This window comes from Apium graveolens, chromosome 4, assembly GCF_009905375.1.
Source record: "Apium graveolens cultivar Ventura chromosome 4, ASM990537v1, whole genome shotgun sequence".
Taxonomy (NCBI): domain Eukaryota; kingdom Viridiplantae; phylum Streptophyta; class Magnoliopsida; order Apiales; family Apiaceae; genus Apium; species Apium graveolens.
In genome coordinates this window covers 247,488,999-247,508,220 of record NC_133650.1, presented here as the reverse complement: position 1 = coordinate 247,508,220, position 19,222 = coordinate 247,488,999, and the positions used below count along the sequence as shown (strand labels likewise).

At 36.3% G+C, this 19,222-nt stretch overlaps 1 protein-coding gene across 1 annotated transcript; it reads right to left on the bottom strand.

Moving 5' to 3' along the window:
- Window positions 1–2,069: 2,069 nt before the first annotated feature.
- LOC141720789 (trehalose-phosphate phosphatase A-like) lies at window positions 2,070–6,752 on the bottom strand. Its single transcript, XM_074523405.1, has 12 exons — window positions 6,538–6,752; window positions 4,671–5,138; window positions 4,428–4,568; window positions 4,223–4,294; window positions 4,011–4,133; window positions 3,859–3,915; window positions 3,663–3,764; window positions 3,489–3,566; window positions 3,327–3,396; window positions 3,142–3,212; window positions 2,953–3,045; window positions 2,070–2,545 (listed from the first exon to the last, which is right to left on the bottom strand). Exons 2-12 carry the CDS (start codon window positions 4,953–4,955, stop codon window positions 2,486–2,488), a joined length of 1,152 nt encoding a protein of 383 aa, XP_074379506.1. The 5' UTR covers window positions 4,956–5,138; window positions 6,538–6,752; the 3' UTR covers window positions 2,070–2,485.
- Between the last annotated feature and the right edge of the window lie 12,470 nt (window positions 6,753–19,222).

The window sequence follows — 19,222 nt, the reverse complement described above, 5'->3', positions numbered from 1 at the left end:
AAGAGGGGGAAACACTTACTGATCTAAAGATGTTCCTTTACTGAAATGGGGTGGTTGGGGAAAGTAGAGTTGTTGCTACCCGTATTGGGAAATCTGGAGAGCTTTTTGTTATTGTTTGTGTTTGCTTGCAAAATGAAGTTGAGAAAAAATGAAATGATGCACAGTGATGTATATATAGGCGCCTTGAAAAACCCAAACGTTTGGGTGCCAAAAACCCACTCTTGGGCTTTATAAATTGGACGCCCAGATGCAAACGGTCGGAAATTAATAACTAGGATGGTGCTATGAAACGACATGATGGACAGTTGTCTCCATTAATACCCCCACGACGCTACCACGTGGACGAACGAAATCGAGGCAAAATCGAATGATCGTCCGAAGGTTTACTCACCCCAATATGGGCTAAGATCGATGTCCATCGGCCCGACCGAAGGCCCAGCCGAAGCACATGGATATGTTAGCTATGAGCACAGTAAGGCCCGATAAACAAAGACCCATTGGACGACCATACTATTGTGCCGAAGGCCCAACGTGCCCATAGACCGAAGAACTACAAAGTTCTATAGGCCGAAACCCATCACTCCCCTTACTGTTGGGATCTCCCCAATCATAATGCCCCAATTTCAGTTCTACAACGTCCTCCCTTACTCCAGACATAACGGACAAACATTTATGGTGAGATTGGATATAAAATACTCTAGTTATAATATACGAACATTTATGGTGAGACTGGATGTAAAATATCCCGGGGAAAGTAAGATAAAGACAATTATATTCACATACTCACGTACTCTCGTATTTTCTCGACCTTTTTATATTCACAAAATTTACTCTACATCCAGATCATTTATTCTTACACCGGAGGTAAATCGGGGGTATAATTTCTCGCATTCTCTTATCTTTCAGGTAGTATCTGAAGGACATTCGTGACAGGTCGAAGGTTGTTCCTTCATGCCAAAAGAATCTTGGCGTAACATATATAATTCTTTTTGAAATTAAATTTCGTCATATATCATGACACTCATTTTGTATTTATTTTGATAAGAGTTTAGGGGTACGTGGTAATAGTATGAGATTAATTCTTTTTTTTGTATAATTTGTATGGCATATTCTTTTTGTTTGTATAATTCTTATGGTATGTATATCTTACTACATTTTTCATATAGGATTATTACAAATTTGATAATTTTTCATTTGTACCAATTTTTTAATATTTAAACATATTAAATTTGATGGTTTTTAAGCATTTTTTTATACTTTAACCTATTTATTATTAGTTTTTTACTTAAATGAATACAAATGCATATTTTCAGAAAGAAAAATATTTTACAAATAAAATATGTAATAGAAATTAGAAATAATTTTTCAATCGCACGTGTAAGGTTAAGGTTGGTCATTAAATGATAACGACATTGGAGTTATATTTGCTAGTAGTATCTAGTCAAATCATTGGGTTAAAAAATACTACTCGGAATACACTTTAATGTTTTTATTAAATATAGTTGCAGAATTTTTTTTTATAATTTCTTTCTTTTAAATAAAAATATAATATTCAAATTTTTATATAAAAAGAAAATTTTAAAAATGAAACGGAACTATATTTTATAGTTGTCTTAAAATACGTGTCAAGTATGTAAAAAAAATGAGAGGGTCGGAAGCAGTAATTGGGTTCTGAAATATAATTGACAACAATAGCTAATCAAATCCTGCTGTCCTTACAAATCATACGCGTTGAAAAATGGTCCAAAATGATATTAGCCAATTTAACACTTACAGATGAATTTAGCCAATTTTTATATACAGATGAATTGTCTGGTTTATCTAACACGTACAAAATGATATTTTACAGAGATCTCGTATCTCTGTTTTATACTCGTAATCTTTACTTGTTTATATGAAATTTTTGCAAGACGCTGTGTCTCTAACTCTTGTATTTCAATTTCAGGAATCACCAATTAATATTTGAAATAATTCAAGTAAACAACGAGTTTCTAACTTTATAACTTTCGTATTTCAATTTCAGGAACCACCAATTAATATCTGAAAAAAATCCGAGGAAGTAAACGGAATTACAGTAAAAGAAAATTCATACTCCTATTTCAAAATTCAATTAGCAGCTGCAAAGGCTATCCACACTTCAAAATTCATGTCCTGAAGGATGACATTGTATAATTATCCTAACTAAATAACTATACAATTACCAACAAAGAAATGAAATAATAGCTTTCCCCACCCCCCAAAACTTTAATATCAAAACTTAAAATAACAGGCTGCCTTTAAGGAAGCCTAATAACCAAAAATACTAAAAATAACATAAATGAAAACACTGCTATGTAATTACAACATGGTGTGGACATCCTTGGTACCAATAGAAAGTCTGCAAAATAATAGATCCACAGCTTCGTATGTGCACCTCTACTCCGACACCAGCAATATCTTTAATGCAAGAACTAGGAAAAAAACGCTTGCCATTTTATATATTTCTTCACAATCGTAGAGCACTTGCTTTCTTCCACATCACAAGCGACTTGAGGAATTCCAAGACCTGCACATATACGAGGAAGAAGATGAACACACAATATAGTAATCAGAATTCAGAAACACAGCCAGAGGACAGAAATATGATTGCAAGGGACTAAGGATAGCAGTACTCGGTATTTAAAGCAACATTTAGTGTTGGTGGACATAAACTTGAAAATATTGCCTGTTTTTTTAATTTTATAATTCTCACAGCTACTAGTTCTGCACTCACGGCACTATTTCTTTTAGTCCCTCTATACCCTTCAGAAGGCAAATATGGCAGAGCCCATTCTTCCGCTAACTAGAAAGTACGCCATGGTCTTTGAGAACATGGTCTTTGAGAAATAAAGACTGTATAGTTAATAATTAAGGTCTTCTAAGACCGGCCTCATGCTTACACACCACCACTCCTAATCTAAAGAATAGAATTACCTCTGACGGGTCTCTGAGAGAGTAGAATGCATTGCTTTCTTTGGGCGCAGAAGACACCAATATACCAAAACCTCGCTTACCCTCTCTTAGAACCTGTAAACAATCGATTAAAAGTTCTTTTAATGCATGCTGAGAATTTTTTTAATGTCCAGACCTATCGAAAGTTTATAAATCGCTTGCTAAGATTACCTTGAATGCATCTTCATCAGTTCGATCATCTCCAACATATATGGGGAGTACGTTGTCACAATTACTTAGCCCTACATCATTATTGCAAAAACCAGTTAGCTTTTTTACAAAAATAAAAAAACATGTAACCGTTATTCTAATAGTTAATCAGGTTACATGAATCTTCAGCAAGAGACATGACTCACCTAAAGATTCAAGTAAGAACTCCACAGCCTTCCCTTTATCCCAATTAAGCACGGGTCGGACCTCTAAAACCTACAAAAAATGATGGAAAAATTAATTAGAATAAATTTTACAAATATACTGCAAGTGCACATAGCTATGTCCAAACTGGTTTAAAGGTAAACCTTTCGCCCATGGGTTAATCGAAGTCGAGGGTAGTTCAACATGATTTCATGAACAGATCCCGCAATCGTTGTCCAACTCTGCAATGACAGCGAAGAACAACCGTCAATATAATTCTTTACCAAAGAAGAGTAGCTTTAATTTTTTAAACTATTTGACTTGGAAACAACTCCCACCTTCTCATTCACATTACGGTAATGAACAGAGACGCAAAATTTATTGTTCTCGACAGTGGCTCCTTCTATTTCTTTAGTAATATCAACAAGGGATCTAAAAACCTGCTCGAACATAATAATCAAGTGATACTTCAATCATACAGAAAGAAATGAATGACAACTTAAACATTATCGATATCATATTCCAGTAGTATACCTCATCAATCATGGGTAAGAATTCACTAGCAGGCTGGAACAAGTTAACTTCTTTACCCTGTCATCACAACAAAAACAATCACTAAATAAGCAAGAAGAGCGTTAAAGGGTTTCCAGATACTTCTTCAGAGAAAACATGACTACAATTATCACCTGTTTGTCAGTGGACCTAATACAATTAGTCTGACCAGTAGTATTGGGTCGAACAGGGCCCATTATATCCATACCATGGCTACCGGCATAATAGAGTTCTGTTAGCCCAACAAACTCTAGTACCTGGTAATAGAGTGTATTAAATAATCAAAAAAATTATAATTTCGAATGCAAAACTGTTATCGGTATCACATCATTCACCAGGCAAGTACCTTGTCACGACTTCTCCCACTAATGATTGCTGTCGGGAAGTATTTTGCCACATTTTTAACAGCCAAGCGCATCTGAAGATGTCATTAATTATGCAGAAGAAATGTTAGAAATTAATTTATTATTTACTTTAAATATTCAGAAACCAACTTGGAACTGTGAAAATTATTCCAACGATATAGACAGGACCACGGAGTAGATTCTCACATGATTGGACATAAAGGCTTGATCTGGGTTGTCTACTATGGGTGATAAAGTCCCATCATAGTCCAGAAACAAAACTATTTTTTTGCCCTTTGCATAACTTGTTATCTTCTCAAAGTATGTAAGCGCAGATGGATACTTGAGCTGCATAAAACCGGAAGGGGAGCACAAGTTAGGTGCTAATACAGGGGAAAAAAGATCTTGTAGGCAAACATATGTTAGAAAAATGTAATACAATTTAATTACCATCCAATTGCGATGGGAAATATCATCATCGGTTGGTTCGGTGCTGGAATCTTTGGCTAACTTGTGAGTGGGAGATGATGATTTCATGGCATCCAACCAACAGGTGGACAGTACATCGTCGAGTAGGCCTGTCTTTTTCCTTGGAATTGTCAAGAAGAGACTTGACGAGAAAACTGCACCTGGGGGAGAATATGGCAGCAAAGCAGAATGAAGTCCTAGCCTTGAGTTGTTCATTGAGGCAGATTTAGTGAGGACTGAAGCAGTGTGATTAGTCTCCAATTCCATCAGATACAGAATCTTTGATCAGTTATAAAGTTTGTATCGGCTAAAAGTGATATCAAACAAAGGTCCAAGTATATGCTTATTGTACTTTAATATCCAACAGATAACAGTTCTTCCAACCAAAATTGAACTATCTTAAGTAGTCAAACCCCACAACTTTGTATGGATCAAGCAGAGAAGAAACAGCTGCAAATAGAAGTGCATAAATTGTTATAGCCCATTATGGAGGTTGGTCAACCATACAAAACTCCGTTTTAAATTTGCAAATAAGCCTTATTTATATAATTATCTTCAAAGTTTTAGTTGTCGAATGCACTAATGCTGCACCATGATGTTAACTTGTTAAGTACCAAACACTAACACATAGTAGTTCACACCGAACAATTACAATCGTAAATTTTCCAATGCAGAAAGGAATAAATAAGGTGCAGTTGCAAATTTTCACCTCTGCGTCCGGAATGATATTAACAATTTTAAATATCAAAGAAGCAACAAGTGTCGCCATCCATATAGATCTCAGTCATCTGCACCTATCTTCTTAGAGGATCTATTAACTACTAGACTTCAGTCTCACTAATCTCAATTCATGACACAAGGTTCCGTTTCTATTGAACAGATAACGTTAAATTAACATCCCGACCACCTCATAAGATCAGACCTAAAGTAATTGAAACGGCTATCAAAAACAGAACAGGAAAAAAAACTGAACAGTTGTATTGACGGGAAATTGATTTGACCGCACGAAAGAATCTAAAGATAACAGACAGACATATTGCCATGAACTCCAATTATGAGTCCTGTTCCAGAAATGAAACAGCTAAGGAAAAATTTAATAGCCCCACCACACAACCAGATTCTAGGAAGAGAAATATTTGCAGCCAATAATTAAAAGTATTAAAGTAATAAAACCACAAAAGGGACAGGAACAAAAAACATATGGAACCACATATTATAAACCGGACCTACACCGAAGCATGGGAAGAATGAGAGGTAAAATAATTATGTACCCACCAGAAAGCATTTGTATGGCTAAAAACATATCAAATGGAGCAGGAAACACGAAATAAGGTTATCTGTCGCTATACCAGATATTTAGCTTAGCAATTGATAACCGACTAAACTTGTTATATTTTAAATATTTGCTAAGCACGACTAAATTTGTTTTGCAGTAAACTATTACCGCAATATTCATAGCTTAGGGGAAATTGATTTGTAGCAGGATACAGTGGAATTTTGAAAAGGAAGACTGTTATGGTTGTCTACGGTGACTAATTCTAAAAAGTGAAACAAGAACAATTTGAGACAATGTCAACAATAGAACAAATTGAGACAATGTCAACAATAGAGACTCAAAACAGAAATAACCGAAAAAATAAGACTATATTATTCAACAAAAAAAAAACAAATATTATGCAGTAACATCACAAACTGAATAAACAAGAATCAAACTTAATTCTCTGCATACTTGAAAAACTAAACATAAACTTACTGACTGAGAGTAAATGAAACGAAGTTGTTGTGAATAAAGCTTATTGAAATGAGGAAGAAAAATAATAAAAGATAATGAGATCTGTAATTCGTTTACCTTGGGAACAGCAAAGCCCTAGATATTGGAGGGAGGGAGGGAGGATGAAAACGTGGTGTTAGATACAAGAATGCGTGTACGTACTGTGTGTATATATTGTATAACGAGGAGAGGGAAGAGAAGAAGAAGAAGAAGAAGAAGAGGGAAATGAAGAGCGGGGGTGAGGTTTATATAGACACACTAAAGTATATACGTATCGTATGTATTTGTGGTTCTATGAAGACGACGTGCTTAAATGAAATTTGTGAGGAGTATATTATTATTTTAAACTTGTGCATAGGAAACTTAAGTTGCTAGCGCGTGGGCAGCCTTTCATTACTTCCAGAACATCACATCCCCTTGATAACTTGTGTTTCAACCCGTTTAACTTGCCTCCCCAAGTTAGCTTGGAGCCAATCACTGCCCGACACTCTTTTATCTTTCAGTTTTTTCTTAACTTCCTTCCATCAAAAATACAATCTATAACGGAATTGGTTATGAATTCATTCGATCTCCATTTTTGTTATCCCCTCTCAAACTTTTGTTATCGGCGAATCTTTTTCATCAAATGATCAGAATCGTTAAATTTAAATATTAAAAATATTCAATACTCAAACACGTTTGAATTCCTCCCAACAACAAATATTTATATTATTATTTATATAAAAAAACTCAAATTCGAATCTACCCAACACAAATTTTATTTTAGTATTTAATTATTTATATCAAATTTTTATCAAATTATTTATAAATTAATTATAAAAATATTAATATTAATAAAAATATGTATATCGCACGGGATGTGAGGTAATAAGTAATAGCATTGGTTTGATTGAATTCGGACAATAAATATTCATTTAGATTGGATCTATATTTTAATTAAATTTTTAATATACTTTGACTCGAATACAAATATAAAAATTGTATTTATTTGATTCGACTCGATTCAGTATCAAACTTACCAACGTTAACATTGTGAAGAGTTAAAATACATGAAGATCATATTCAAAACATTGAGATTATTTTCGTGTAAATTCAGTTTAGATATGTAACGAAATAATGATATATATATATAATCACATAAGTATTCATGAAAATTAAGAACCCCGAAATAAGAATGGTACAATTAAGCGAAATTTCTTTTCCAACTACACTTATCTTATACATTTAAAATGGCAAAGTACACAGTTTGAAAAAATATAGTATTATTTTGTTTGAAGTTACAGTTAATACTTAATGTTATAACCTAATTTCTGCTGACCTCGTCCTCGTTCAGAGAAGTAAACTTCGGCCTGCAAAGAAAAGAATGCGAGGGATGATCCCCCGATTCACCTCCGGTGTGAGAATAAGTTAATCGGTTTTAAGTATGGGTAATTTAGAATACAAGATAGTATTGATGTCTGTCTGTGTGAAATTGAACTTCTCCTCCTGTATATATCATCTGAACTGAGTTAACGTCCCTCCCCACTACATTCGGCTTGTTCCACTATTCAGGGATAGTGGACGTTGTGGACAGGAGACTTTGTCGTCTTGATTACCGGGCTGCTCCGGATCTTCGGCCCACATCATGCCGATTCTACTTCGGCCCAACTCGAAACATGGGCTTAACGTAGTGGGCCTCCAACATGTCCTTAGGTTTCGGCTGAGAATGGATTTCTGAGGTGAAGTCCAAACGCTTCAACCCACGACCTGTCTTCAGTGGTGAGCGTCGCTTGGGAAACCGTACCTGCCTTAATGATGACAATTGTCCCGTCTCGAAACACCCAAATCTCATCTTGATCGTTGAATTTCAAACGGTTTGATCTCAACCGTTGGTTTAAAAACCAACGTCTCTTGGATCAAAGATCCCAAGGGTCATGCCCTTGTTTTCCACATATATAGCTTCCTTTCATTACAACTATTCACTTTACATTTCTCCGTAACTACAAACTCACTGCAAAAAGAAAGGCATCATTTCCAAGCAAGCAATTACGGGTAACACGAGATCACAGTTCTACCAACAGCTTCCACATTTTCCAACCACAAGTAAGCAGATCTCCTTTTCCTTTAATGTTTTATGTTATTTTTTATTTTTTAGTTTTTTGGGCATATGCTTTGCATGCATCTTCTGTGGTAGTGCAGGGGATTACCAGGACGCGTTTTTATGTCCTTTCTCTTATTTTCTTCTCCTTTTTCTCCCTTTCTTTAGAATCTTGCTTTAGGGTCTTCAGGGGAGGCAAAAACAGTTTGTTTGTGGATTTTGAACATTCTTCATAGTGTTCAAGCTTTTAGAACAGTCTTCGACCTTTAGAACAATCTTCAGTATTTACTCTGTTTCTTCTTCTCTCTTTTTTTACTTGGGGCCTTTTCGGGATTTAAAAATGGCATGCAAGTGTGTTGTGAGTCTTGGGCGTCCTTCTGGATACCCAAGCTTCGGAACACACTTTGGGAGTCGATCCCTTAAGCCCCCGAACCGATCCTGGCCTGTTGTACTCGGCCGCATTCATTTAATTTTTTTTTATCTTTGACTATATGGTCCGAGTACACGGCTAATCTGTCCTCATTCTCAGATGCAGGATTATGGATCAGTTACACGCCGGGGGCCTTTGGTACCAAGTAGTCCGGCCCACTTCAGCGATATTGCTTCATTTCCTGCATCGAACAACCCGACGCAGTTGAGACCCTCAGATATAGAGACCATTTATAACAAATACCAAATTCTGAGGGGTGATTATCATCTATATTAACCGAAGAGTTCGGATCGTATCTACCGTTGCCCTCCCATTCCTTCGAGTTGCGGAGGTTGTGTTATTGGGATTTTCAAAGCGGGTTTGAAGTGTGGTTTTCGGGTCCCTCTCTTGAAATTGTTAAAACCTCTGCTCCGGCAGATGAAGATTGCCTTCGCCCAGATGGATCTGAATGGATTCATCCATATTAATGCATTTCAGTGTCGTTGTTTGGCGAACGATGTCAAGTCGTCTACCCGCCTTTTTCTGATTTCACCACGACTTCCGGAGAAATGGGAAAAGTCCGGGATTTATACCATCGGCCGCAGGGCCGGCCGAGGAGAGCCTTTTCTGATTCCACCACGACTTCCGGAGAAATGGGAAAAGTCTGGGGTTTTATACCATCGGCCGAGGAGATTGGAGTGCCACCAACTCCAGCAACAAGAAAAGCCACACTCACTGGTGTTATATATCTGACATGTACCTGGAGGAGTTCGGTGTTTGGCGAGAAGTCAAACCAACTTGCTTGGTAATGCCGGAGCTGTCTTCCGAAGAGGCGATAAACTATGGGGCCTTGGTATCCCTGAAACTGCCTATGGTCCCGTTGGCCAGTAGTCGCGATAAAGACTGGCTCTTCCCCTATGGGGTAGTGGTAACACCTTGTCTTTACATGATTTTATTTTTCTGTTCATATATTTATTACGTCATGTTGCTTCAACACCTGACTTTTCCTCTGTTTTATGTCTTGCAGTGTCTTCCCGACAGGCCCTCTTGGAAAGGAAGCAAAAGAAGGCTGAAGAAAAGCTGGCCTTAGAGAGGGCAGCGACTGGGACTTCTAGTCCTGAGGACGCCGATACCCGGCCGCCTATCCCTTCTCCCTCTCATTCTCCCACTCCTTCTCTGGAGTTAACTAGGGAGAATCGGCCGAAGGCCTCTGAGCCTGAGGCTGATTGTAAGAACCCAAATTTTTGACATCGATAAAAGACCTTTATGAATAGTAATATAATAACTTGAATTTTTGAGACCTTGTAAAACGTTTAATGAATAGTAACCCTGGCGGATGGGGAAAAACATTTTAGCCCACACTATGTTGTGCATGAGAAAATGAGTTTCGGAATTGATAACTTGATTATACGTACCAAATGAGTGTATGTAAACGCTATTAGATTTCGAAGAAAACGAACTTTGAAAAACGACCATATTTACGAATCATCGAGGATTACGGGAATCATAATATAATAACGAATTTAAAACCCTACGGATTTATATCCAAGTATGATAATTCAAAACATAAGGAATAAATACGAAAGGAATTACGTCGCGAACCATTTACGAGAAAGTATTTTGAAAACGTTTAAGCGACCGAGCGAACGCGCAAATGATTAAATAAACGTAACACACTAACTAACCATGGTAAGAAAATAACCATGGTTACTTTATCAAATAGTGAGCTAGAGATAGGATGATCAACCATGGCTAAGAAAATAGTGAGCTAAACGACTAAGTTAAGTAGATTAGCTTACAAACTACAAGGCTAGCTAGTTTTCTTGTCCATGGATTTGGAAATAAGAATAAACCTAGGATCCTAAACTAGAAGATATCAATCAATATAAGATATCACAAGCTATCACAACCTCATTTCCAAGAAGCAACCAACATATTTTCCTAGAAGCACCCAAGGAAGCAAGCATAAAACCCCCCCTTCCACATTGCTTCCATTCGACCATTTCATCCAAGCCAAGAAATATAATTCAAAATCTCAAGTTCTAGCCATGGTAAAATCATCCCATTAATTCTAAATCTTCCTAACAACCAAACTAAGGTAAGAAAATTCTTTGATCTCTTTTTATCAAGGTTTGATGGGTGAAATAAAATTAAGAAAGTTACTAGTGAATAGTATGAATAGTAACTCTTCTTTGGTTTCTTGATTTCAATGGTGGTTTTAGGTTCCAAAAATCATACCAAACACTTCCAAGACTCCACCATCCTCAAGAACACATCTCAAGATTTTAAGAAAGGTAAAAATCTTTGACCCAACTTTATTTAAGATTCAATTTCAAGATCCATTTAGTATGTAGTTGTAAACCTAGTTTTAGAGGTGATGTTGTTGAAATCTTGATGTTTGGCTAAGTAGATTTAAGGTTGATTGGTGTTGCCTTAAGAACATGATGTTATTGAGAGAAGTTTGTGTGTTGATGATGATATGATGATTGTTGGTGGTTGTATAAAGATTTAGGGCGTAAATGAAACTCCGATCGTAACGTAATTCCGTTAAAACGAACAAATCGTAACTTTAAGTTTCTGCAGAAAGTCCCGAAGATGTAAACTATAGTTTCTTAAAAAATAACCCTTGATTATGATAGAAAATTTTATAAGGATCGTTTAGGCGCTTGAATCGCTTGATTCTGATTTACGGATCAAAAGTTATGGCCGTTTTACTAAAAGTGATTTACGTGACAAAAACTGCTACGAATTATGAACTTTGAAAATATAAAGGATTGACTTAAAAGTGTTCATTAATCATGAAATTTTTACAGAGCGTAACATATTGAGTTTCTTAACTTCCATAAAAATTGCAAGTGAAAATAATGATATTTCAATTTTATAAAAATATCGGAGCCGAGACCGCGCGATTAGAAACCGTAGAATCCATAAGCGGAGCCGACGGCGATAATGAAAATGACCCTAAGGTACTTAGAAAAATGAAGTGACCATGATGTGAACAGGGACTTAAAGGAATAATAAGGGTTGTACAAATTGAGAGGGTGCATAATAATTAACACATGAGTGCGGGTAGCCGTAAATTAGAACGGGACCTAACGAAGTGAATTATGTTATGATTATAGATTTCCGAGCGGAACCTAGAGCATCCTCCACCTCGAGATGCCCATGAAAGTTTTCAAAACCTACCTTTTAAGAACTGTTGTGTTGTGAATATTTTATAAAACTGTGATATATGCATGAGATTGCTTTAAATTTTTTTACGAAGTTTGAGATGTATTACATTACTCAATTGTTGATAATTTCTAGTATATGTTCATACCAAGTTCGAAATGTTATATTTAGACCGAGATTCGGTCGGTGTAAGCTTATAAAAACCCGGAGGTATCTCGAAGGAGTTTATAATTGAGAACGTTAACGCTAGCGAGTAGCGTGGCGTGTATATATTTTAGACCGAGGATTGGTCAGTAAAAATTGATGAAAACCCGGAAGTATTCCGGAGGTGTTTTAATTAGAATATTAACGCTATAATAGAGCGTGATGTATAAGTTGTAAGACCGAGAGTCGGTCAGTTTTGTTTTTAAGATGAAAACCCGGGAATCATTCAGGTGATATTATAGGACGATTACAAGTCCATAATAGTACGTTTTAAAGGGACTTAACGTCCACTTACGAAACTTAAAATACCTCGAACTTTTGTTAAAACGATTTTCCAACGATCATATTCCCTCAACTATATTTTATGGTTCCAATAATAAATACTATATACCTAATCCTTTATTATGGGAGTAGTATACTCCAACGATTATTTATTTCAAACCTGATTAAACATTAAAGATTATTAACTATGTAGACAGAAACTAGTTGAGGAATATTATTTTAAATATTATTTTACAAGAGTAAACTCATTCGAGGTTTAATTTTTTATCGATTATTATTTAATTAATTATTATTTATTAAAGGGTTTATTTATGATTTAAAAATCATAGAACCGGATTTAAATTACTTTCTGATTTCGAAAATTATTCAAATAATTTCTGATCGTTGGAGAATATTATCCCGACTTATTTAATATTTTGAATATAGTTTCAAGGAGAAACTTTTCCCCCTTATTTAATTATCTATTGACAACGGTCAACTCACATCCTTAGTACTCCCTCCGAAAACTTTCGGAAGTACATATATATATATATAAAGTAAAGTTATGCCTATCAACAAGCAAAATGCTTGGGGGAACTTCGATGTGGTTCGAGTTCTCGAGATATGATAGGATCTCCTAAAGGACAAGGGAGGGGTAGGATCTAAGTACTTCGTGTATTGGATAGACTACTAGTATCGTAGGAGACTGTACAATATGTACCTACGGACCTGCGAAGTGTGTGTATACCCGAAATGAGGACACATAGCCCATATGCGGCATGGGTGATAACCGGGATACGAAGGTGTCGTCCTTCTACTAGTAGAAAAGGTTACTATTATCGTATTACGACTGATCATCGTATACGGTGGCTCCAACAAGTGTCCAAATTCTTCCAATTGGAATTGTGATGTAATACCGTAACCCAAGCCTAGTTGCTGGGTTTACCATTAAGTATTCGCAGAATAATAAAATCCACTAAAGAATTGTTTTCATGAGAAGGTGTGTGTCACCAAGGAAAACTATTTTTGAATAAAATGTAATTATCATATATGATGTTTTACATGAGTTTATCATACAGTCATTTTCACACTATACATTATTATGCTGGGCATTATAGCTCACTCTTGCTTTCTTTTAAATGACACAACACAACAGATAACCAGTATGCCGGTGTGAGACTTAGTCGCTTGCAGTCATGGGGAGAATCCCTAGCAGCTTTGTTTCAGGTGTGCCAGAGTATCTGATAGGTATAAGATATCAGTCGTAATTATTGTAACTTCATGTAGAGGTTATGAATAATTGTTTGAGATCCTGTAAAGTACATTTGAGTTTTAATACCAGATGATACTTGTTGTACGTCGTTTCTAAGGCTATAACTTGTGAATGTGTGAGATTGGGGATCTGTGATATGGAATTATCGGATTATTGAGTTAATGCAGGTTACACATGATTGAAGGATTGCGTGACGACCCAGATTCCTGACCCCGGATTTGGGGGCGTTACAGAAATGGTATCAGAGCATTAAGTTATAGTATTTAGAGACGAGAGTGTTAGGATTTTGTCTAGATGCGAGATTGCGTAAGAGCTCATATAGAGTTCATCATTGGACTACCGGATGTAGCCCAATCGGTAGGTGAGGATAAGTGTATATTTGAGGTATTAAAGCATGACTAATAGGACCATTGGAGATTATTAGAATGATGAGGAGAAAAATAGAATCATATTTGATTTGGCAAGGATGTGGATGTAGAACTTGGAGCTGTCTCCAGAGCATTTGGGGTAAAGACGATATTACCAACACCATATGTTCATTGTGATTACACGAGTCTGGTTACTCGTATTTCTTTATAGGTTGCCCGTGAAGGGGCATCACATGTGAGGACCATAAAGTCTAATTATTAGTATACAGTTGAGGTTATTGGCCCAAACTAGTTGACAATGTCATTTTACCAATGAGGATGTGAATATCGTATTAATAACGAATTCAGCAGAAATAGTGCCAAATATACCCTTAAGGATTTTTATTCTATTAAGGAATATTTGAATGTAATATAAGAATATTATCATGAGATGAGTACATTACCTGATATTATTAGTGCGCTCAACATGAAGGGTTATGATGGTTTAGCTCAGAGATCAAGAGCGTCAAGAATTGATGGCATGTCTATAAATAAATGGCGTAAGATTACAATAAGTGATGGTTCGATCTTAGAACCTTCTAAAAAGATAGACCAGTGAGTCTGGAGAGGAATTCTTCGGTAGAAATGATGTCATAGACTACGTATAAATAATCGTAGACCTCTAATATATTTGGTAACATATGATTCAATTACACACACATGCCACCGAACTTATGGACTGCATTGAGATCCCTGAGAGACCTCTTTGATCTGTTCCCAGGGGGAACTGGCCACTTGTAGTTAGTAACGGATGCATGTAGCAGGCCCCTATCAGCTTAATAGATGCTTTTGGAATATTTCTGAGTAAAGTCTTCGAGGTAAAACACCGGAATGACAGATATAAGTGTGAAAGTCAAGACTAGTAAGCGATTTTAAAATGATATGAAGGAGACACTAGCTGAAACATGGAATTACAAAGATGAAGAGGTGGTATCATCCTCAAATGGATAATGACGAGAGTTAGGATAATCAGTGAAATATTTTGGCACCTACTCACCGTCACGTTACTCCCTCCAGATTGTTGATCATTCGTATTGCCTTGGTAAGTTATATCAGGCAATCCTTTTCGTTCCCTGTTGTGTATATGTTGTGTACTTGATGATTTCATGAACAAAACACCTTGGTAGATTTTACTAAGTGAAAATGTAGCACTCGACGGATAAGGATTATAGTCCCGATGGATAACTCATTTTAGTCCCGACGGATGATGACTTATTATCCATCGAGTGAGTAGCTTATGTAACAATAAGTCTGTAGCACATTTCTGCATACGCATTGTTTAGAATTTGTAATAGTACTTAAGTCATGTCGACTTTAATTAGATATGCAGAATAGGTTGATTAATTGTACATAGATGATGTCTTGTAATTCTGCATAAATGAAATAAATTCAAGTGCCTGATTGCTACCCGACGGATGAACAACCATGGATTCAACGGATGATCAACAACCCGACGGATGATCAGTAACTCGACGGATGATCATGAACCCGACGGATAAAGAATTCAAATATCTGTTGACAGTGATAACACAGTCACATGCGTCGAGTGTATGTAAATGGAATGTGGTAGCTATTTCCATGCTATTTTGAAGATATTCAAAGATGCTGGAATAGAGTTATGAAATAGCATTGTATTAGACTTGATAGTTTTTGTTTTATTATCCTGTCTTATTACTTTGTAATCTTGGTGATATATAAACCAAGAAGCAGCAATAGAATAGTAATTAAGAAACTCAGATAGAAAGAGAGAAACATTTATAAGCTGTACTCTTAGCATTTCTCTCATTCTTAGTTGTTATCATTTTGTAACCAACTGTGAGCTTTTTGCACACAAAGTTCTCTCGATATATATTATATATCTCTGGTGGAATCATTCAAATCCACCAAAAAGTTTTTAAAGACTCTTATTTTTAATTACTTGTGTTTTGATTCATTTCAAGTAACTATTCCGCATTCTGCTAATCAATTCATACTTATATATATATATATATATTTGAGTTAGAACATTTTTATTCAAGAAAAAGTTTCAAGAATTCCATTCAACCCCCCTTCTGTAATTCTTGTTATATTGTTAAGGGACTAACAATTGGTATCAGAGCAAGCTCTTGAAGAACAAAGAGTTTAAATATCAAAACAATACAGCAAGATGAACAAGAAGGATGTTGGAGTCAAGATTCCTTTTCTGGATAAAGATAATTACCATCATTGGAAGGTAAAGATGCATCTTCATTTGCTTTCTCAAGATGAGGCCTATGTGGATTGCATAGAAAGAGGCCCTCATGTTTCAGTGAGAGCTGCAACTGGAAATGAGCCATCTGTCCCCAAGCCAAGGCATGAATGGTCTGATCTTGATATTGAACAAGTCAGGAAGGATCAAAAGGCCATGAATATCCTGTTTAATGGAGTTGATGGTTTGACAACATTATCAACTACAAAACTGCCAAGGATGTTTGGAATACAATACAGATCATCTGTGATGGCACTGAGCAAGTTAGAGAAAACAAGATGCAGCTACTGATTCAGCAATATGAGCATTTTCATAATGAAGAAAGTGAGTCTCTCACTGACATTTTTAGTAGGTTTCAAAAACTACTAAATGCTCTAAAGTTGCATGGAAGGGTCTATCAGACAAAAGACTCCAATCTGAAATTCCTTAGATCTCTTCCAAAGGAATGGAAACCAATGACAGTCTCATTAAGAAACTCACAAGATTATAAGGAGTTTACTTTGGAGAGACTATATGGCATTATGAAAACTTATGAGCTTGAAATAGAGCAAGATGAGAGGATGGAGAGAGGAAAGAAGAAATGAGGGTCCATTGCACTAGTTGCTGAGTTAGAGAAAGAGAAGGAGATGAAGATGGAAGCTGTTGAGTCAACTTCAAGGGTCTGTGAAAGCAAGGGCAAAGGGCTTGCAGTAGAAAGTGAAGATTCTTTGAGCCAAGATGACACGGAAGACATTGATGAACATTTAGCATTTCTTTCCAGAAGATTTGCCAAGCTCATGTTCAAAAAGAACTTTGGAGCAGCCAAGCCAAATAAAAACATGGTGGATAAATCAAAATTCAAATGTTTCAAATGTGGCTTGGCAGGGCACTTTGCCGGTGAGTGTAGAAAGTCAGATTCCAGTAAGAAAAAGTTTGAGCCTGTGGATTATAAGCAAAAATATTTTGAGCTGCTCAAACAAAAGAAAAGGGCTTTCATTACACAAGAAAATGACTGGGCAGCAGATGGTCTGGATGAAGATGAAGATGTAAGCTATGTCAATCTAGCCCTAATGGCCAAGTTTGATGAAACAGAAACAAGTTCTTCAAGTAATCAGGTAATTAATACAAACCTTACACATTTATCTAAAGCTGAGTGTAATGATGCTATAAATGACATGTCTACAGAGGTATATCATTTGCGTGTTACACTTAAGTCTCTTACTAAAGAAAATGCTAAAATCAAAGAAAACAACTTGTTTTTGAGTGAGAGAAATAATGTGCTAGAGTCTCAATTCATTGATTTTGAAAAATTAAGAATTGAGTGTAAGATTGCCAAGGAGGAATTAACTGAGTCCTTGAAGAAAGAAGAAATTTTGAAGAAGCAGCTCGAGCGTGAACATGAGGTGATTAAGGCATGGAAAACATCTAGAGATGTCCACACTCAAATCACCAAAGTTCAAGGAATCGAGTCCCTCTGTGATGCAGCCTGGAAAAAGAACAAGGAGAAACTAGAACCAAATTTGGTGGATGGAGTGCTAACAGATGTAGACTCGACGGATGATGAGGATCATCCGTCGAATAACAAAAAGGGTTATCCGTCGACTGATGAAAATCCTCATCCGTCGGCTGTAAGCAAGCCTATCAGTAAAGCCAAACTTGTTAAGTTAAATGAAAAGTATGGATCTGTTTCCAAGAACTTTATTTCAGGAGAATCGAGTTAAGTTAAGAAAGGGAAAAAAGCTAATGTTGGGCACATGACTGTCAAACAGTTAAGTGACAGACTTGAAAAGATTGAGGTGAAAACAGAGGCTAAAAAGAAAAATAATAGAAATGGTAAAATAGGGATTAACAAACACAATAACTACACACCTGATAAATATGCTCCTAGAAAAATCTGTGTCAAGTGTGGTAGTGTAAATCATTTGTCTGTTAATTGCAAATCTGCCATACCCACTTCCACGTCTGTGACACCTCACTTTACTAACATGAATGTCATGCCTCCCATGCCTATGAACGCTATGTCTACACGGAATATGAATGCACAGTTTGCTAATATGCCATTTGCACCTAATCCTTATTATGCTGCATTTAGTATGACAAATGCCATTTAGCATGCCTTACCGGAATAACATATTTACTAATAGCATGCCATTCCCTGTTGTTTATAATATGCATGATAATTATGTTGCAATGAATGGTTTCAAAGGCCCAACTCAAATGACCAAGGATGAATCTGATATCCCCAAGTCAAATGAGATAAAGCCTAAGAAACAGAAAAAGAAAGCTAACAAGGCAGGACCCAAGGAAACTTGGGTACCAAAATCAACTTGATTTGATTTTGATGTGTGCAGGGAAACAGAAAGAATCTTTGGTACTTGGATAGTGGTTGTTCAAGACACATGACTGGTGATTCTACCCTGCTCACAGAATTCAAGGAGAGAGCTGGCCCAAGTATTACTTTTGGAGATGACAACAAGGGTTATATTGTGGGATATGGCTTGATTTCAAAGGACAATGTCATCATTGAGGAAGTTGCCTTAGTGGATGGTCTCAAACACAACTTGTTGAGTATCCGCCAGCTTTGTGATAAAGGCAACTCAGTAACCTTCAACTCAGAAGCCTGTGTTGTGACTAACAAAAGAAGCAACAAAGTGGTTCTCACTGGTGTGAGAAAAGGAAATGTGTACCTAGCTGATTTTAACTCATCTAATGCAGAATCTATTACTTGTCTTCTCAGTAAAGCAAGTCAGGATGA

Bases quoted from the DNA above. Each gene is read 5' to 3' on its own strand.
- LOC141720789 (XM_074523405.1), bottom strand. From the start codon at position 4,955: ATGGAATTGGAGACTAATCACACTGCTTCAGTCCTCACTAAATCTGCC. The intron at 4,134-4,222 runs GTACTTGCCTGG...CTCTATTACCAG, and splicing joins GTGGGAGAAGTCGTGACAAG to GTACTAGAGTTTGTTGGGCT. The intron at 3,567-3,662 runs GTGGGAGTTGTT...CTGTCATTGCAG, and splicing joins ACCGTAATGTGAATGAGAAG to AGTTGGACAACGATTGCGGG.